General features: G+C 38.5%; 2 protein-coding genes across 2 annotated transcripts; both read left to right on the forward strand.

Moving 5' to 3' along the window:
- Positions 1–389: 389 nt before the first annotated feature.
- Positions 390–2299, forward strand: LOC107742129 (insulin-induced gene 1 protein-like). Its single transcript, XM_016555024.1, has 4 exons — positions 390–611; positions 712–894; positions 1134–1233; positions 2215–2299. Exons 1-4 carry the CDS (start codon positions 484–486, stop codon positions 2242–2244), a joined length of 441 nt encoding a protein of 146 aa, XP_016410510.1. The 5' UTR covers positions 390–483; the 3' UTR covers positions 2245–2299.
- A 15509-nt stretch (positions 2300–17808) lies between these two features.
- LOC107742144 (homeobox protein engrailed-2a-like) lies at positions 17809–22018 on the forward strand. The gene is made up of 3 exons (XM_016555044.1): positions 17809–18632; positions 20355–20637; positions 21982–22018. Exons 1-3 carry the CDS (start codon positions 18149–18151, stop codon positions 22016–22018), a joined length of 804 nt encoding a protein of 267 aa, XP_016410530.1. The 5' UTR covers positions 17809–18148.
- The last annotated feature ends 40 nt before the right edge of the window (positions 22019–22058 follow it).

Raw genomic sequence — 22058 nt, forward strand, 5'->3', positions numbered from 1 at the left:
GCACTTCACTGTTTGGTTTTGGAGGATTAAATGTTTGCTCTTTTTGGAGACTGGCCAGTTGCCCATGGGTGAGGCATGTGAGACAGTCTTGGCCTATGAGGGGCTATCATATTTTACAGGGCGCCACATCCACACAAGCCCTGTATAATTTGTGCATATACAAGGCTTGTGTCATATAGTGCATACTAATTATAGCCACAATGTTGAGGGGCCAAGTGGGCTTTAACAGGACCAGCTTCGGCTTTGTGACTAAACCAATTTTGAATTGCTCAAAGCACCATTTTAAATGCAAACCTGGGGTGCTGGAACAAATTTAAGTAGTTAGAAAGTAAGCAGAGTGCTCTGAGAGATGCTTGATAGATGAAAAAAAAAATACACTCTAACATTTGTATTAAAAACATAAAAGAAAAAGAAAATCTGAGTCCCATCATACAATAGTTTTAACTCTGACTGCTCAGAATCTAAAGACTGTTTCGCCGACAAATGTTGACTCACCCAGACTGCATTTTGGGGCAAAAATATGGGCTAAAGTCATGTGGTGTATTCCAGCCTTTAGTCAAAAAGATATATTATTACTGGAATTACACAGAGACAGATTTCCTCAAACACCAGTAAGCCCTTCAGTTATTATCACGCATGTTTTCTCAAAACGTTTTTTAACATTTATCTAAAGAAAGTTCTAACCTGGAACTAACTCGTATTTCCCTTAAGTCAAAGTACCTCACAGAAACTGGACTTTGCCAATAATGTGCAGCTTTCACTAACTCTGGCTGCCCTGTCTCTGGGCCTCTGGTGGACGTTTGACCGTTCCAGGAGTGGCTTTGGTCTAGGGCTGACCACTGCTTTTTTAGCCACACTCATTGCTCAGCTGCTGGTCTACAATGGCATCTACCAGTAAGTTGTGACTCACGCATATTGAGACATTGCAGTCGAAAACAGCTTGTCATTTATCATCAATTACCAAGTGACAGCTGAGTCACAGGTTCACTTCTGTATTTATATTACATGCTCAGTCATCAGATAAGAGATTTTTGTAAATGTCTGAATGTCATTTTTCCCTCATAGCTAAGACTTAACAGTAGTTGGATGTCATTAGCAAGTTGTTTCAGTGCATTTCTTTTAATGTTTCTCAGGTATACGTCTCCAGACTTCTTGTATGTACGTTCGTGGCTGCCTTGTATATTCTTTTCTGGTGGAGTGACAGTAGGAAACATCGGCCGACAGCTAGCTATGGTAAGCAACTTTTCCCCATGTTTTCTGCTCACCAAACCCTTTTCCTTTCTTTCATATTCCATGGAATCATTTAAGTACAGTAACTCTGTTAGATTACTCATGTATTGTCTTTAGTTTCCTGGAGTGCTCTGCACTAGGCCAGGTGGCACTATTGTGTTCAAAAACTAAACTTAAATGGGGCACACTTACAGAAGCAAAAGTGAACCTGAATATCCTGGAATGGTTCATCAGCTATTATTCACAACACTCTGTGTAAAGGTTTTGCTCTTCTCATAACCAGCCTCAATCTACTGTAGCCGAGAAGTGCAAAGCAAATCACAATTCTGAAAACAAAATAACAAATTACAAACGCAAATGCAAGTCTAAAAAACAAAATAACAATTCAGAAAGCACAACAACAATTCAGAAAACGTTATAACAAGTCAGAAAACACAATGACAAATCAGACAAACCGATATAGCCGTTAACGTCTGTGATTTCATAAACTGATTCAGACGTGGTTGGGATTCAAGTGGTATTCAAGTTTTTAACATTACGAAACGGCAACAATGACAAATTTAGCTTTAGTTTTTGTATTTGATGAAGGACAGAACTTTATCCAGATTGGACCATAAGTTAGCTGAAAAGTGGTAGACGGTTTGCCTTGTAACTTTAATAGATGTGTGGAAATATTGATGACTTTGTGTAAAACTAGGGATCTAGACTGTACTTTTTGCATTTTCTTACAACACACTTAAATTTGACTAGAAATGTGTGAAAATATTGCTTTTCTCTTCCAATACTTAGTCAGTTGCTGCATATTAATATTTCATTTTTAGGCGTTTTGCACAGTGGTACGGTTTATTGCCTGTTCTTATATTCTGAGGTAATTAGGAGGTGAATGCAAATCAAGTGGTTTCCATTTTGTTCCCATATATTTGGTTATGCTAGATGTGCAAACACTGCATTTACTTACTAACGGACTGTCTTGTTTCTCTACAGGGCTCAACGGAGAAGCCTCATAATGACTAAGTGGGTGTCAGAGGTCATGAAGTGAGCTACAAAGAGAGCCAAAACAGAGGGCCTTCAAACTATCTTGGAGCCTTGTATAATTTGTGCATATACAAGGCTTGTCATATATATAGTGCATACTAATTATAGCCACAATGTTGAGGGGCCAAGTGGGCTTTAACAGGACCAGCTTCGGCTTTGTGACTAAACCAATTTTGAATTGCTCAAAGCACCATTTTAAATGCAAACCTGGGGTGCTGGAACAAATTTAAGTAGTTAGAAAGTAAGCAGAGTGCTCTGATTTCCAATACTTAGTCAGTTGCTGCATATTAATATTTCATTTTTAGGCGTTTTGCACAGTGGTACAGTTTATTGCCTGTTCTTATATTCTGAGGTAATTAGGAGGTGAATGCAAATCAAGTGGTTTCCATTTTTTTCCCATATATTTGGTTATGCTAGATGTGCAAACACTGCATTTACTTCCTAACGGACTGTCTTGTTTCTCTACAGGGCTCAACGGAGAAGCCTCATAATGACTAAGTGGGTGTCAGAGGTCATGAAGTGAGCTACAAAGAGTGCCAAAACAGAGGGCCTTCAAACTATATTGGGTGTTCCTGGTTTCTGTCCAAGCATAACTTCTGCTCCTAATTTTGCTCCACTTTATAATGATACAAGAAAACAAAGAGCAGGTTGGTTTGAATTGGCCTGGTGTGCCATGAACAGCACCTTTGAACAGCCAAAAGAATCCCCCTGGCATTCATTACTACCATCAGCATTGTCGTTGTTACAGCTCCTTGCAGTAGAGTTACTGGTAACGTCAGTCTCCTTATTACCAGGTTGCTGGAGTGCCACTATTGGACTGTACAAAATCATAGCTAATTTCACTTTCCTTTCAGTGAAGGTGAGCGAGTGAAAAGTAGTGGTGAAACTTTGTGTATACAAATGAGTGTGTGTGCTGGTCCTATGGATAAGGCCAGGCAAAAAAAAAAGTTGGTGTTGAAGTGCACACTTTTGTTTTACTTTGCGCTGGAGAACTGAAAGCGAAATCAAAGGGGAAAAAATGAAGACTGTGCAAAATACCTAAAATATCCAAAGAGGTCTGTGTACTGTCTATATAGGATTTGTTGTAGTTTTATTTTTGAAAACGCTCGCAGCACTGCGAGTCTCTCATACAGACTGACCACCTTGAGTGTTATTTTGAGTACCAGAGAGGTTTGATTTGCCAATCACATTTGTGCCGACTGGTTAGTGTAGTATATTGACTGAATTGATTGTGTTTTTATCATACTTTGTTGCTAACGCAGACCAAAAGTAAAACTAGAAACATTAGTTTTCAAGAAATTAAGTGGCACCTTGAAATAAGAATCAAACAAGTTAAAACATCAAGGATGCTTCTATCTGTATTAATGTAAACTCACAGAAAAGGTGTAATGAAGTCCATTTAAAGGTTTCTAAATCAAAAGGTTGGAAACTTGGGATAACTAAACGTCCAGAGGACATTTGTACTGCGGCCTCGAAGGTTTGCAATCTGTGATTGCCTTTATATTATAGCATTAAGTGCTTTTGTCACTTCTTCTCCAGTATTGTAATTTTTATTTTTCTTTGTACTTTATTCATTGTGTATTGCTTATCACCTGTAGCCGCTTCTATATCTAATATAAGAGGAATCACTGGGCTAGTGTGTCGGTTTGGGGGTCTTCGCAAATGAAGTGCAATCAGTTTCTTTGAGCCTGGTATTCTTTCATATTTATTACTTTTTATAATGTTAAGGTACCCCAGACAACTCATATGTAGTATAGCAACATACCAGCAATAAACACATTGTTTATATGTATATGTAAAGATGTAATATGACGGCAGACTCATTTTTAAAAGAAGTCACACACAAAAGATAATCTTGCAAATGATACCAATGACCATTTCCACTGTTCTGAAAAAAAAAAAAAAAACACCATGTTGTTACTAGCAGTAGTAAATTGGAGAAATCAATCAAATGCTGTGTTGTATTTTGGGAATGTTTTAAAACGGTGACGACGTTGCTCTCAGGAGTAACTGACTCTTTCAGAACCTCTCTGCTTCAGGGAACGAGAGACGTAAAACTGAATGAAAGCTTTATTTAGAGGGGAGTGAGAAATGCAATAATGTGTTTCTAGGAGTGAGTGTGCATGTGTGTCTTTACCATTTAATTTATATTATGTTCAATGAATGAAATTCAAATAAAATGGTGTTATACAATGGTCTTTGAGTTCTTCATTCACTCTTGAGATTTGTGAGCTAAACAAACATGCATGCGTTTTATTCATTAATACCAGGCAAAACTAAATGTTTTGTTTTTGTTTGCACGGCATTGTGAATCATAAACAGTGGTTAGGGTTTAAAATATACATTATACAATGCGTAAAATACATCCATCTTTTTAAAATGGCTTGTAAAGGCTCACTTTTAACCTTGAAAACATCTGTCACCAAAAAAAAAAATCTTAACTAAAGTTGCCCAATAACTTCAGGCCCAGACATCGGTTTTTGTTTTAAGTGCATTGAATGTTACCTTTTGCATTGTTCCTCACACCACTGAGCAGAGTAACTTATTGAGAATGAAGCAATCTTCAACACATTTTATGTGTGAAACATTACTGACATTCTTGTAGCATTTGACCAATCTAATTATCGAAGTATTTATACCAGCATGTTAAGTACCTTTATACAATAGAATATGTTGTTTCTAGTTATACATTTAGTGTACACACAAGCAAATACAAACAAACAAAACAAAAAACCCACTGATCTTCATCCTTTGTGATTTCAGTCATCAAACTGATCAGCATGTTTTCCACAAATAAATCCTTCTCCCTCGCTGTCTCATCATTCACTTGCCCTCGGTTTGGACCTATGAGGAAGGAGTCATCTGAGACAGCTTCTCCTACCCCCTCATCTATTTATATCCGCAATTAGGATTGACCATACATGTAAATGTGTGTGAAAGCACATACTTGATACAATTTTACTCATCCATTAAATTTATATTCTCAGAATTTCTTACACAAAAAAACATCACACATATTCTAATATTCTGTTCTGTGTACACTGTTACTGTTTACCCTACCACATCATCTTCCCTTCAAAGTCAAGAGCAAACATGAGCTGTCCAACTGTATGTTAAATTAAAAAAGGATGAATCCTGGTGTGCCATAGAATGCAATGCCGCTTCATGGCAAAGTGTCCTGAACTTGAGATGACAGTGTGTGCATCTTTCAGAGTTATTTAGCACAGGGTGTTTGGTTAAAGTTAACTGGTCTAAGCTGTTGTATGTTCTGCCATATACAGCTGCCCTTGATGTTGTTGTATGTGAAAATAATGCTCCGACTCAGCAGTGGTGCTGCTTGCTGTTATGAGTATCCTCATCAGTGGAACCAAAGTTAACTACTATGTTTATAATTCATTATTATTATTATTGACAAGGATTTAAATGTTTTATTTTTGCAATTATTAAAAATGGATAATTATTTAATCAAATGACCAACATAATATATATAGAAGTGTAATTACACATCATTTGACGAGATAATATATCCCATCTTTTCTACCATTTCAAATGCTCATCATTCTCTCTAGCATATAAGAATACTTGAGATGCAGTCAGACATTATCCAATACAATCAGTAGAGTGAAACATAAATCATAATGCATTACAAAAGGTGGATGTGTGTTAGGAGTTGAGGTGCAGGATGTGTGACTGTGGTGGATGCTTTGTCAAATTCATATTCCAACAATAAATTAAGCTGCCCAAGAAAAGTTAAGAAAAAGTGTTGAATTGTGTATTGCAAATACTTGAAATGTATTATATATATATCTCGGTTAAACTGGCACATTTTGACCCTTCATAGAACGCTTTCATAAATTTGGTTCCAATTCACGTCAGCAGATGGCAGTATTGTACGTTTTTCAACAGTACCGCATTACATTAAAGATGGCCCCCTTCTAGTAGCGTGAACGCTGCCTGTTCCTATCAAACTTCAACAGTGACAAGCATGTCATTGTGTATAAGAGATGTCCCTTCACATCTAAAACAAAAGCCAGATGTTAACTAAAAATGTGGGAATTCTCAACACCAAAATAAAATCGCTTTTAGCAATGTTTGAAGTACATTTCAGCGTTTTTGGTGGTTACTGAACACAAAATCAGCAACACATGTTGAGTAAAGAAATACAAGCATAACGAATGTGTGAAGTTGCATCAGAACTGCACTGAACAATACAGATTTTCTGGCGGTGAAAGTGTTGTGCTTATGAATCTGGGCTGAGATTTGAACCTTGGTCAGGGCAATATATAAAAAATTTCTGAGCAAGTTCTTTTCAATAAAAGTTTATATCAACCATTCTGTAGGGCAAAATAAAGGTACACACAAAAGATAAAGAACAACAAAATAAATGTTTGTGTGTGTTGGTGGATTTTCCATGTGTTTGTATGGAGATGACTTGCAGAGGCTTTAACAGGCGTTGAGGATTTAGATTGCTCTTTGGCCCTGGGTAAGGGCCCCCCCACCGCTCCTCTAATGGAAGATGATTCAGTCGAACGGACGAGAAGACAGAATCGCAATTACCCAGACTTACTGAACTCACCCCTGACATTTCTTTGGCTTCTGACTGAACTAGCACAGAAGTACAAGAGGACAGGGAAGTGGAGAAGAGATGAAGGAGACTGGGGGGATAAAGAAAGAGAGAGAGAGAAGATAGAATATGTTAATGACAAAGAGACTGAGACACTAAGAAAATATAGATTACACAGAGTACACAAGCCCTCTTAAAGGTCTTGCACCTGAAAAGATATAATGCAGCCATATAGAAACATGCACAATTTGACAAAAACGGAATAAAAACACAGACAAAATTAATCGCCGCCTTTTTCAACTAACAAAATTATCTTAAATTGGACTGCCAGGCTGTGAAATAATTTCTGCCTCAGTCAATACTGTCACTGATTCTAGGGATTGACGTGTGCATGTTAAGCCACAATGGCAATCTCTCTTCATTCTCTCATTCGGCATCTCTCGCTCAGTGTCTCATCACCGTCTCTGAGGGTAGCAATAAAGAATTGAAGAATTAGACCTAATGGGACACAGACCAGCGACGGTGTTACAGGAGGGTGCAAAAAAACAAACAAACAGAGCACCATTTCAGTGCAAATTGCCCGCGATGCCATTCAAATGCCAGCTTGGCATTTAAACATGTCTCACCCCTCACATCTGACCAGGACTTCCATTCGCCTCAGTCAGTCTGATTCAGCCCTGCTTGTTCTAATTGGTTTATGGATTCCATGGTTGATCACAAGACAAGAACTCTTATATTAAAGGTGGTGGCAAAGTGCTTTTCAGTAAAAAGGGTCAAGGTCACAGGACTCAACAAGGGATTCAATGAAAACAATAATCAACAAGGGTGTAGCTGTCATTATAACAGCACAACCCCATTCCCTTCAGAAAAATATATATATTTCTGCAATTTATCTCATTTAGGATTCACATCCTACACTCTAAAAAATGCTGGGTTAAATACAACCCAGTGCTGTCCATTCCCTTCAGAAAAATATATATATTTCTGCAATTTATCTCATTTAGGATTCACATTCTACACTCTAAAAAATGCTGGGTTAAATACAACCCAGTGCTGGGTAAAATAGGGACAAACCCAGCAATTGGGTTGTTTTGTCCCAGCAGTTTGGTTACTACCCAGAAGGTTGGGTTAACCGCTGGGTCAAAACAACCCAATTGCTGGGTTTGTCCCTATTTTACCCAGCACTGGGTTGTATTTAACCCAGCATTTTTTAGAGTGTAGTCTAACAAATGCCAAATGGGTCTAAAAAAAACAAACAAACAAAAAAAAAACTCTTTGGAAGAAACATACTATTGTGATCTGCGGGTATATGAAGGGAATGAGTGAGGACGAAACAGAGGTTAGGTCAGTCATTTATTACGGGGGCACTTTATGTCAACAATGTAATTTAATGAAGATTACAACTGATATACTTCAGGCATTGTACAAATGAAAATCAAACATACTTCCCTCTTGTGTGCAGTGGAATGAATTTCACAGTTCTGAGATGGCTGTAGTCAGAAAAGTAAATATCAGGTGGTGACACATGAAGCGTCTGATCCGCACAAATCCTTTACAGTCAAATGAAATACACGTGGCATTACGGTCTGGGATTAACTGTCTGCTGACTGCCGTTAGGCCTGCCACTATTACAACCTAATCAAGCACATGAAGACACACTCTAATAGTAGGCCTGTGCTGCAAAACCCTGTTGTTCAGGGTCTAATTGACAATGATACAAATTTCAGTAAATAAATAAACAAACAGACAAATAAAAAATAGGAGAAGGATCAAATAATTGTTTAAATAACTGCATCTACTGTTATTTAAAAATGATAGGGAACAGATTCCATACTGTACATTTCCAATTATATTCCAGCTTTTCAGAAATCAGCTGCATGTGCTGTTACTCAACCTGTAGAAAGGAATATAAAATAAACGTATTGCCATTTTCCTATATGTTAGGACTGAAGTAATACAATTTATTTGGTTTTCTTCAAAATACTGATTTTATCTTCAATTTTATAGTTTGTATTTTTCATTAACAAAAAATGTAAAAAGACATTTAAAGACATTAAACATTTACCTTGAGGTCAGTGGCCTTTGTGTGGCATTCTGTCATGTTATTTTTAGATAAAGAATGTAATTCGATGCCAGAGTTTTTATATTTAGTCATTTGACCTAAATATTTTGCAGGGACACCTTTCAATATGTGTCTCAGAATTTAGGCCCACTCACTCACTGTCGCTCGTCCCAGGCCAGACTCTCAAATGCCTGTATAGCCTGGGACACATAGAAAATTATGATTTAACTTCCTCAGCATGAGCTGTTAAAAGTTCACACTCCACTTTTGTGATTATTAAACAATATGTAACCAACAAAAGCCACATTTATGAAAAGAAAATTAATACATTCTGTAAATATATATATATCTATATCTATCTATCTATCTATCTATCTATCTATATATATATATATATATATATTAACTTGCAGGCAACAAAGACAAATTCATGTCTAGTGTTTTAATTTCCAAAGAATAGGCTAATTAATCTCAATTATTTAAAAAATGTATAATAAAAAAAATTATAATAATAACTCACCCAAGAGCAGATCTTTATACAAATAATTAGCCCTTAGCAATTAATTTAGTAAGCCTATACCCATCATATTCGGTCACCCATCGTCATTAAAGTCTGACCTTTAATACGTGCAGCAGAAGGAAGGAGAAACAGGCGGTCTAGACTGGACACAATAGTCAAATAGCGATCACAGCCTTTATTTCTAACCAGTTGGGAGCATAACTTCCGCCCTCTGGTGCGTTATTGAACGTTTATCGGGAGACAGTCGCGTTCATTCATACATTAGCTTTCATCTGTTAGTTCAGTTGAGTAATCTTAAATATTTAGAAAATTCAATTTACCTTTATTACAAGTCGAATTTAGACATGATGACGAAAACGATTCCATTTTTCTTCCAAACACTGTGCAGAGATTTCTCCTTTGAATTCTTTTTTGACAAGTGATGTCAAATTTGTGAAGTCAAAGCATAAAGGGATAGGCAGCTTATGTGGCAGAATATTTTAAAATCGAATGAAGAATACGAAGGGCAAAAACAGGGAAGTGGAGATAAATAGATTAGTGTGTGAAAGATTGCGAAATAACGCATCCCCCATCACAAAACAGGAGAGCAGCTGTGGACGGAGCAGGTTCCGGTCGAGTACAGACACACAAAAGACGACTCCAACTTTCTCAGAGGGGCACTGGAAGGGACACTGGGGTAAAAAAAATACCCTAGCTACTCTAAATATCTGAGGTAGAAATGTATTCTGCATTCAAAACTTTAAACGTAATCGCAAGAAACAAGCTTGGACCTTTGACCGCATATCAGGTCCATGCCTTACCATGATTGGCAACATGATTGGTGGAAGGCCTTGTTTCAGGAAGCCCTCTCATCTCAGCTGTGGTCAAAATAAATATTTTAGGGGTTAGGTTAAAGGTGGGGCACGCGACACATGGAATCAGCCTCTTCTCTATATATGCTTACATGCTGAACCTGAAGATATGATTAGTGATGCCATGCCACACACAGAGAATATCCAACTCCATTTCCAAAAAATAGAATAAAATAAAATAAAATAAAATAAATAAAAAAGCAAATTACAACGAAACCTAGATGCAAATGGCACTGTTTAAATTTGGACATGTTAGGCTATAGCCTATCATATCACGTGTTTCTTAACCAGCCCCCCTTTTTCTTTAATACTTGCTTCGTTAATTATATTATAATATTAATTCTCCAACTTATGACCATTTGCTGTTGTGTGCACGGTAACTTGACAGACTGAGCTAGGTGTAACATGCTTATCATGTATTTAGGTACTAATTAATTTACAAAATAAGTGACGCTAAAGTGAATTAAGCAACAAGTGCACAGTGAGGTGGAAGTGAGAAAAGTGTTTAGAGGCAAGTGATTATTGTGCACGTCAAGCGCCACACTTGTCGCGAGGGTCGTAAACAATCACAAGCACGTGAAACAGGTGCCAACGAAATGTAAAGCATCTAGACTCCCGCGAAGAAACCAGGATAACGCCCTGTGACCCACCCAGGGTGTTCAGACATCGGTACAGGTGACCCATAGCATGCGGACCAGGCGCTGCCTAATGTAACTTATTGTTTCTTATTGTTTTCTGTGGGTATACACATTTATAAGGCTCCCTCTTCTCATGCTGCTGTTATTTATTTTTTTATTTTTTTCTAAATAGGGATGTAAATCCTTAACCCTACTGAAGTGTATTGCATCCACAAGGTGTTTAATAGTAATTGCCAAAAGTAGATTTTGCACTTGCACTTGTCACAGCACTTGAAGGGTGCATATACGTCATTTACATTTATATTCAGAGAGGGACCAACATTAACTGTGTGTGTGTGTGTGTATATATATATATATATCTAAAACTCTTTTTGTCGTTGCTTACAGGTGACCCATAGCATGCGGACCAGGCGCTGCCTAATGTAACTTATTGTTTCTTATTGTTTTCTGTGGGTATACACATTTATAAGGCTCCCTCTTCTCATGCTGCTGTTATTTATTTTTTTATTTTTTTCTAAATAGGGATGTAAATCCTTAACCCTACTGAAGTGTATTGCATCCACAAGGTGTTTAATAGTAATTGCCAAAAGTAGATTTTGCACTTGCACTTGTCACAGCACTTGAAGGGTGCATATACGTCATTTACATTTATATTCAGAGAGGGACCAACATTAACTGTGTGTGTGTGTGTGTATATATATATATATATATGTATATATATATTTATTTATTAATTATTTGAATTTATTTTGCGCAGAGTTTTTTGAACAGAATATAGCACCGTGCATTGGAAAACATTAGTAAAGCGGGCGAATCATCTCCCGAGTAATCAAAGCTTATTCTACAAATTTTGAGGGACATTTTAAGTATATATTTTAACTTGATTATGTTTATTATGAGATAAATTATTAATATGATAAAACCGCTAATAATTATTTTAGCTGTTATTTAGCAAACTCCCAAGAATTACGAAATATATGAAAGAAAATTGGAGAATAATTTCTTTAAATGGCATATAGCCTATTTATAATATTATTCAAATTGACTGCTTTTATCAAATGAACTGGAAATGAGAACATGAAATGGCACTAGTTATTATTACCGAATTCTGGTCCCATGTTACAATGTTAAGTTGGTATAGATAGACATAATCTAAACAGAAATTCAGAATTAAGTAAGCATTAAACGTGTTTTTGTTAGCTTAAAGAAATCAACCCTCAGTAATGTTTACAACACGAGATACGCATATTTAAAAGAAGTACAATTTTGAATTAATAGAAAAAACAAAAACAATTTCTACTTTTTAATCTCGTACCAATTCTAACTAAATCACTTCAAAATCAGATTACTTTAGTATATTCAGTGCAAACATGCTAACTTCGTTTTAGTAAAATGAAAGTAAGAACAAACTGGCCATAACACAAAGTGAACATTTGAGTAACATCTGTCCCTAACACAGACTACAACAACTGAACAACATTTAAATGCCATAAAATGAACAATTTGGACATAGACAGTGAAAGAAGTTTACGCATGGATGTAGCCTTCATTCATGGATTCCTGCAGGGTTTAACAAAATAAAATGCATAATATTGCGCATACATATTTTTACAAAATGTTTACAAAAAATAATATCATTCAATGATTCTAGTTTTTCATTTGAAATGAATTAATTTATCTAAATACAACTTACTTATTCCAGATCAAACATGAATAAATTATATCTCTAACAATTCGTAACAGTGTAGACAAAGGTTTTTTCACTTTGAGAACCAAACCAATTTGAGAAAATGCGTTTGATCCGTGATGTTAATGAAATATAATGTGGGCTGACACGTTTGAGAGGCACTGTAATGCGAGTTTTCACGGAGAGAAAATGCTTGGTATTTGTGAAAGTGAAAATGCACCTGTGGCACTTTCTTGCAGTAGAAAAGCCAACCGACATTACACGTATAAAAATATTTTAAGCAGCATCAATGAATTTTTTACCTTAGTTGGGGGGAAAAAGGTCTATAAGCAAAACAGTTTTGTTTCTACGATGCACTGAAATCTTCAAGGTGGGATGACTGGAGAGAGATACGAGGCTAAAGCTTTGACTGTCAATGAAGCCATTTTCTCCAAAAAAGGGTCTCAAGATGGGAGCAGCATTCAATTAACTTGATCCCATCTAAAGAGCCTTAATTAGGTTTGTGGAGGACGCCACATGCACGGTGGGTCAGGGACAGCGAGACTGTGTCGACTGAAAGGAGACTTATTTACGCCAGGACGATCAGACGCTTTAGAATTAAAAGCATTAAAACCTATCAACTCAAAGCGTTTTCAAAGTGTCCACTCTGCTAGGATCCGGACCCCAACAGTTCCCTGGCTTTGATGGAGGGATCTGGATTTAAAACAAGAAGCATCAGTCATGCATTTAGACCAATACCCACAGAGGTATTGGTTTAACTTTTGGTACTGGACCAAATATTGGGCGGTGGATAACAGACATAGGCTATTGCTAAAATAATTTTTGGTGCGGTCACTTAAGTCGCGTTTGTCAGATATGGAGTCCTACGAGACATAGACAATATTCCAATCGTAACATATAAAGAGCTTTACAAATATTTGGGAAGAAAAAAGATATTTGTGTGTAACATCGAAAATAGCTGCCATCGTGCATTGCAGATCCTAGAGTGGTGGCTGGCTGGGTTGGATCCTGCCCTGCATGGTGTCAGGACTCATATCGCCGGCGTGCTTTGACTGACCGTGTTAGTATGAGTGTCTGTGTGTCTTTGAGAGCAAGACGGTGAGAGAGTTGGGGGGGGGGGGGGGGGTGTTATCCTTTACATCAGGCTGCAAGGCTCACGCGCGCGCACACACACAAACATGCGCGTCCATTCGCAAATCGAGTCGGCGCGTCAGCACCTATTGTAGTGACTGAGCCAGTGGCATATACTGTTTGTTAGAGCACAAGAGAGTCCAAAGACAACACACAGAGGGTCAAACACTACCTAAACTGGTACAATACATTGATTCAAATAAAACTCTGCTCTATATGCTGACTCCATCTATCATACATTGATAGGCCTCATCACCTCGACATTTTCCTATCGACATGTCTGTTCGGAGATTTGAACAAAAACCGGAAACCAAAGCATTTTACGGGGTTTACCTATCTGTATTTCCTCTGAATCTGTGCCTGTGTTTACACATTTATGCATGAATATTAGCTATATAGCATTTATACATTTTTAATCAAATTACCGACGCTCTCGCTGGCACTGACCTGCTTAATTGACGGGTGTTGATTGGAAAACACTTTTGCCTTCTAGTGTGATAAATTTTTGCATTGTCCTCTTTACAAACAAGAAAATGCTACATAGACTATTCATATTGCATAACTAAAAGAATATTTTAAATGAATATTTAGAAAATTATTTCGTTTACCTAATGTAGATCAAATTAATTGTGCTATGAACGTTATTTTGTTCGTCTATATAAATAAATAAAGATGAAAACATGAATGAAACTCTTTGCAGAAGTATAGCCTATCTCTAACATATCACCAAAGCTTACTTTAAACAATGTAAACAGAGAAATATCTTTGATTACCTAAGAACCAAAGTTATTGATTAACCACAGTCAACAAAAATGTCAGCGAGAATCAGTTCACAAACAAGACTGAATGTTATTCTACCTAATTGACACCTCCCATACCCTGTGTCCTTAATATTTTCCTTGCTGCTCCACTTGTGGACGGTTTTTAGGTGCAAAGCCAATAGAATTTTTTAGAAATATACTGCCTTATGTAGAAAATATTTAATTTCCTTTAAGTGCTCAGGAAGAGGTATAGAATTGCCAACCAGACCTCATTGTTTTGTCTGTGGGCATAACGGCGCAGTGAAATGCAAAGCTCATCAAAATCTTTGATGAATAAGGCAAAGTAAATGAAGTGTCCCCAGGGTGAGCTACATTCTGGAGAACAACATATAGACAGGATGCGCACGTGAACATGCACGGCTGACACGTCACAGACAACACAAAAAACGGAAAGACTGATGTCATATCAAGGCAAATAAAAACACCAAAGTATGGCCTTAATCCTATGCACAGGGTTTCGTTAGTGGTCCAGTGCAGTTATGGTTACCTTAAAGCACTACGTCCTTACAAGAGCCGCTATAGTGTGAAATTAACGTGATATGAAAAACGGCATGAGCCTGCCTGAAATGGCATCACATGATAATGTAGGCTAATCCATCATATTTGATGTAGTAGCCTATAATAGAACATAAAGTTGAATATTCAAGATTTACCCTTAAATAGATGCACTTTAGAAATATATTTATTATAGATGATGCATTCTTTTTGCCGTTATAACAGCCTCTTAACTGTTTGTTACGGAAGGGGACGCCTCATATTGGTTAGTGGCATCACAGAATGCATACAGTAGTAGAGGATGAAGCAGCTGAAGTGGAGGGTAAATGAGGAGACAGGGATGCTTCATTTATGGAACATCATTGATCTAATGCGTTGTTGTTTTATTTTAATTACCTAAGTTCTGGCTCCTACAATGCTAATAATGCTGGCATGATGTAGCCTAACTGTTGTGATATGCATGTCTGATAATGAATCGATTCTACGCGCAAGAAACAAATAATTGCGCAAAATGCAATTCGCGCTTATGCCAGAGCGAGCGTTTCAGCCCAAAAGAGAAACAGTGATAGAGGGCAGGCCATGGCGCTTGCGATCTGTCAACCGCTCTATTGTCTTTCACCTTTCATCCATTCCGCGCATGGAGTCTAGGGTGAATGTCTTGCGGGTGATTAAAATCATTCTAAAAGAATGCCCCGTTGTGATTAAAGCCAAAGCATCCTTGAAGACCCTTAGATTAGAGCCGTGTCCATTACACTCTTGAGAAAGGCTGTACAACAGGCCAGTGGCTATTGTAACGCTATGGACTTTTCACATGGTTGTTGTCGGGGGATCTCCATCACGCAACAATAGGCCATCAATATGAATGTAGCCAATATAAAAACATGACTAAATAATATTTTTGGTCCACAGTTTATTACCCCCAACAAGAGAACTAAATTATGCTCACAGTAAAACAACATTACCCACAATGAAAAGCAAATATATATGCATATATATTCGGACTGTAAATTAAAAAAAATAATATTTTGTTATTAAAAGTTGGAAAATCATGAAAAAATAGAACCAAAAAAATGCCTTGTACGTGGCATTAAAATAAGGTGGTTAGGCAGATAATATGCACCAATCTTTAAAGAGACTGCACGCTCTTGGCTCGCCACAGAAACTTCCTAATGAGAACTGCAATCACAGAAGGCCTCTTGAGAAACCTCTTCAGTTAGAAAAGCTATAGATTCTGCACTTTCATTGAGAGAAGCTAACCATCTATACGGGCAGCTCAAACAGGGTGATGTCTTTACAAACGTTATACTTAAGGGCATTAGGGTCACTGTTAGTGTTGATTTCGATGTGCTATACACTGTAAAGGTCACAGTCAGTGTAGCCCAATGCCTAGGCTCCTTAGGCGCTATTCATAGACATAACGACTCTAGGCTGCCTGATTGAGAATAAAGAGAAATTAAATGAATCCGAATCACAATGATGTCCGCGATGCATTTGCTGCTCTGCGGTACCTGGAGAGCGCGAGACAGTAACCGTATCTGCAATAGGCTACAAGGATTCAGTCGTTGCCAGAGTGCCTAGGCTGTGGTTAAAGCTTATGAACGAGTGAAAAATAAGTTCTATTTCATTTTTGGCGCGACTATACTTAGATTGATAATCTTTGAAATACCAGGTTATGTTTAAAGAACCATAGGCACCTGTCCAAAGAAATAAGCATCCAATCACCATTACGTGTAAATACTGCGTACTCATGATTCTGTAATAAGAATGCCGAAAATCCTTATCGCTGTAAATCATGTCAAATTGAATAATATTGCTCTGAATATTGAGAAACTCCAATTTCTCCTGCTGCTTTTCACAAAAAATGTCATCACACATCAAGAAAACAGTAATGGTTATTATGGCTTGGGAACACCAAGCACACCATTATACGGAACGATGTTGCATCCACTCGTTTTGGTTTGACGCATATTTTACATTATGCATTTTTCCAATTCAACAAAACTGCTATATAAATAATACAATAAAATACTTGCCCTTCTAAGAAAACTTAGAACTCAATAGTATCAATAGTAAAAAAAAATATTACATTAAAATTCAGATTTTAAAATCTGTGGTTTCGTGAGTGTATTGGCAAAGTGAGTTGACGACCAAATATGGTTAAATGATACAAACCCCCCACCACACACACACATTGCGCTACAGGAAAACCTGTATGATTAAAACGTGAAGACCGTGTTCAGTAGGCTATGCAGGCTGCGTTTTTGGCACTGCCCGAATTTGTATTTTGGTGAAGCACTGTCTCTTTAAAAGTGCAAGGATGAGTGTTGTCTGTTACTATCGAATCAGGGCCATGTGACTGGCTCTTGACTATTCTATTGGCCAAAGGCACGTGTCTAGGATACCGGAGTGTAACGTCACTGGGGGCTCGTATTAAAAATAAGAACAAAAATCCAGAGTGAAAGTATTTCAGGAGCATTTAGAAGCCCCACTTCTCTGTCCTCAGAGTAGCCACTGACGCCCCGATAGTAGCATTGCGCAGAAAACAAAGAGCACCAAACTGGCAAGTTACGGTTCATCAACCTAAAACAGAACATTCCGTGATTGGAAGGTGTAACTATGTTTTTCCTTTGTGACCACGGTGTGCAAAGGCTTTTTATTTTCGCTAAAGCTCACTGACAGATTTTCTTGCTCAGTTTTGAAATTTTCCTGAAGTGAACAAAGTGGACGGAGTAGCCCGTGGAGTGGGGGGCGACGGAGTGAAAGTATTTCAGGAGCAGTTAGAAGCCCCACTTCTCTGTCCTCAGAGTCGCCACTGACGCCCCGATAGTAGCATTGCGCAGAAAACAAATAGCACCAAACTGGCAAGTTACGGTTCATCAACCTAAAACAGAACATTCCGTGATTGGAAGGCGTAACTATGTTTTTCCTTTGTGACCACGGTGTGCAAAGGCTTTTTATTTTCGCTAAAGCTCACTGACAGATTTTCTTGCTCAGTTTTGAAATTTTCCTGAAGTGAACAAAGTGGACGGAGTCGCCCGTGGAGTGGGGTGCGACTGCCTGAGTGCTGGAGAGCGATAAAGGGTTAAGGACGGAAATTGGAAAGTGTGTCTCAGCATGGATGAGAATGAGCAGAGCGCAAGAGACGCGGAACAGCGAGGAGCGGCGGATGAGTCCAACGGTGCCATACGACCTCTTCTGCAAGCTCCAGGGAACCTGCAGCTCCCGCACCGAATCACAAACTTCTTCATCGACAACATTCTGCGACCGGACTTTGGCCGTAAGAAAGAAGCGAACATCACGCGCGATGAGGGCAATCTCGGCGCGCGAGAGAATCACAACCCTACGGGTCCTAGCACGGGACAGGTGGGAAGTACTGTACCAGCAGAGGGAACTTCCACAACACATACGAGCAGCGGAGGAAAGAAGGCAGAGATAGAGAGCGAAGAGCCCCTGAAGACCCGCGGGGAGAATGTGGATCAGTGCCTAGGTTCAGAATCGGATAGTTCACAGACCAATACAAATGGACAAGTTAACCAGCCTATGCTGTGGCCCGCTTGGGTTTACTGCACACGATACTCGGACAGACCGTCGTCAGGTAGTACGTTTTCCTTTAATTCCTTATACCATGTGCCAGGAAATCTGTTAAATGTATGCAAAGTACTAACAGTTCTAATCTGCACTATATTCTAATCACGTAGGCTATATCCCAAATTAAGAGGGACATTGTAATTTTAAAACAAACCCAATAAGCTGAAATACAAATCGCCAAATTCTTGAAAACATTAATAATTTATAAATGTATTATTTTAAGACATTTATACTGGGACAGTTGCGATGGGGTTTTATGTTATCTAAAAGTAAACAATACATGCGTAAGATCGTCAATCAAGACGTTCAGAAAAGCATAAAAGTAGTTTTAACCAAATTTACGTCAATACGACCAAACTTATTGTTTCAGAGTCAGGCCTATTCTTAATATATTTGAATCGTCTTTCATTTCACTTCCATACCGTTTGCTTGTGGATTGGGAATGATGATTGTAGTTTACCTATTGTTGTTACCGTTTTAACGAAGAGAATGAGAAATAGAATGTGTCGAAATAGATCTTTTAATAAATAAATAAATAAAATATCACTGAAACGCAATTTTAACGTTGAATGGCTGTACGTGAGAGGTTTTGCCCTGTGAGCCTTTCGTCTTTGTTGACATTTCATTAGCATATTTTTGACAATGGAGTAGGCCCGCATCTACTATATTCGAGTAAGCAGTTGCTTATTAGTGCGTGTGTGCAGTAAAGTAGCTACATTTCGTAAATTGAACATTTAACAAAAATTGTATTTATAATATTTCAAAACAGAATGTGCATACTGATTGCTAATTTAACGCAAACTCGGTCAAAAATGGTCATTTAGCCTAGTCCATCGAATATATATATATTTGTTTACTTTTTTAAATAATTGGAAATACGGCCAAACACTATTGGCATCCAATTTCTCACCTCTCAGTTACTGCTTAATCTAAAGAGCGGAATGCTGGTTGATAACCTAGGCCTACGTTTTCTTAGCTACAAGAGAGCGTACTTCATAGCCTACTGCCATTCGTATATCATTTTATTTTCGTTCAAAGAAAAGAGTCAGCCGATTCACTATATTGTAAAATAATGTCTTTTCGCGCCAGTCTTACATTGGACTTTCACGTTGAAATGTAGGCTATTTTAAAGTCAACGTCTTCTCGCGTTAAAAGCAGATAGATTTTTTTAATATCCAAATATTCATGAAATTATTGTTCAACTGCAGTCGGAGCGTTTTAGCCGTCGTAAAGCAAATTTCGTGTTTTTCTAGGACTGCTCTCGACTAACACTAGCCTTAAACAGTTATCGTGTCGAATGGGTTAATTTCACGTAGGCCTATATCGCCATAGCCTATAGGCTAACAATACTCATACCATTTTGATGCCTAAAAAGGCTTTTTAAACAAGAAATGTCCAATGTGGAGCAAGACGCGAATCCCTCATTAATATTCTGCTTCATCCCTGAGGTTTCCCGCATTACCTATTAATGTAGCCTCCACTGAGCGACATATACACGTAGAGAGAGAGAGAGAGAGAGAGATCCATACTGCTCACACCCAAATGTGACGCAAAATAAATAAATAAATAAAAGCCAACGTAAAACAGATTCATAAATTATAACTCTGCGTTGAATATGTTTACAGCCCCCTTCTCTTCAAGACCCTGCATGAACATAAATACAGATTATATTGGGCCTGTACAATTTGTGCTTCGTTCTTATAACGACCTGTTATTTCATCCACACTTGCAGGTCCTAGATCTCGTAAACCAAAGAAGAAAAACGCAAATAAAGAGGACAAACGACCACGCACGGCCTTCACGGCGGAGCAGCTTCAGAGACTCAAGGCCGAGTTCCAGACCAACCGCTACCTGTCCGAGCAGCGACGACAGAGTCTGGCGCAGGAACTGGGACTCAATGAATCCCAGATCAAAATATGGTTTCAGAATAAGCGGGCCAAAATCAAAAAAGCCACCGGCCCCAAGAACTCTCTGGCATTGCACCTGATGGCGCAGGGACTGTACAACCACAGCACCAATGTGGAGCAAGACGCGAATCCCTCATTAATATTCTGCTTCATCCCTGAGGTTTCCCGCATTACCTATTAATGTAGCCTCCACTGAGCGACATACACACGTAGAGAGAGAGAGAGAGAGATCCATACTGCTCACACCCAAATGTGACGCAAAATAAATAAATAAATAAAAGCCAACGTAAAACAGATTCATAAATTATAACTCTGCGTTGAATATGTTTACAGCCCCCTTCTCTTCAAGACCCTGCATGAACATAAATACAGATTATATTGGGCCTGTACAATTTGTGCTTCGTTCTTATAACGACCTGTTATTTCATCCACACTTGCAGGTCCTAGATCTCGTAAACCAAAGAAGAAAAACGCAAATAAAGAGGACAAACGACCACGCACGGCCTTCACGGCGGAGCAGCTTCAGAGACTCAAGGCCGAGTTCCAGACCAACCGCTACCTGTCCGAGCAGCGACGACAGAGTCTGGCGCAGGAACTGGGACTCAATGAATCCCAGATCAAAATATGGTTTCAGAATAAGCGGGCCAAAATCAAAAAAGCCACCGGCCCCAAGAACTCTCTGGCATTGCACCTGATGGCGCAGGGACTGTACAACCACAGCACCACGTCAAAGGAAGACAAATCAGACAGTGATGACTGAGACAGAGAAAGTGGGAAGGGGTGGGGGTGGGGTGGGGTGGGTTATATTTACAATGCAATAATTCAAAAGAATAAAGGGCCAGTTAATAAATATACCAGCATTACTGACGTTAAATAGAGGCTATATCGAATTATTTCAAAAAATACATTTATTGAATACAATTCTCTTATGAAATAGCCTAATGGTCAAATTATTTCAAAAATAGGCTATATAGGTGCCGTTTTTTGCACTTGGGCAGAGTGGCTCTCTTAAGAAACGAGTGTTTTTATCGTTCTTCTTTGTCATGCTGTCAACTAGAACCAAGCGTTTTCCACGATTAACACAACGGGAGTTTATATACATTTATTAGCTGTTGAAAAAAAAAAAAAAAAAAAGAAAACCTTGCTTAAGTCCAAAAACACACTTGCAGGTCCTAGATCTCGTAAACCAAAGAAGAAAAACGCAAATAAAGAGGACAAACGACCACGCACGGCCTTCACGGCGGAGCAGCTTCAGAGACTCAAGGCCGAGTTCCAGACCAACCGCTACCTGTCCGAGCAGCGACGACAGAGTCTGGCGCAGGAACTGGGACTCAATGAATCCCAGATCAAAATATGGTTTCAGAATAAGCGGGCCAAAATCAAAAAAGCCACCGGCCCCAAGAACTCTCTGGCATTGCACCTGATGGCGCAGGGACTGTACAACCACAGCACCACGTCAAAGGAAGACAAATCAGACAGTGATGACTGAGACAGAGAAAGTGGGAAGGGGTGGGGGTGGGGTGGGGTGG

The sequence above is a fragment of the Sinocyclocheilus rhinocerous genome, unplaced genomic scaffold, assembly GCF_001515625.1.
Source record: "Sinocyclocheilus rhinocerous isolate Xijiao unplaced genomic scaffold, SAMN03320098_v1.1 scaffold256, whole genome shotgun sequence".
In the NCBI taxonomy this organism is placed as follows: domain Eukaryota; kingdom Metazoa; phylum Chordata; class Actinopteri; order Cypriniformes; family Cyprinidae; genus Sinocyclocheilus; species Sinocyclocheilus rhinocerous.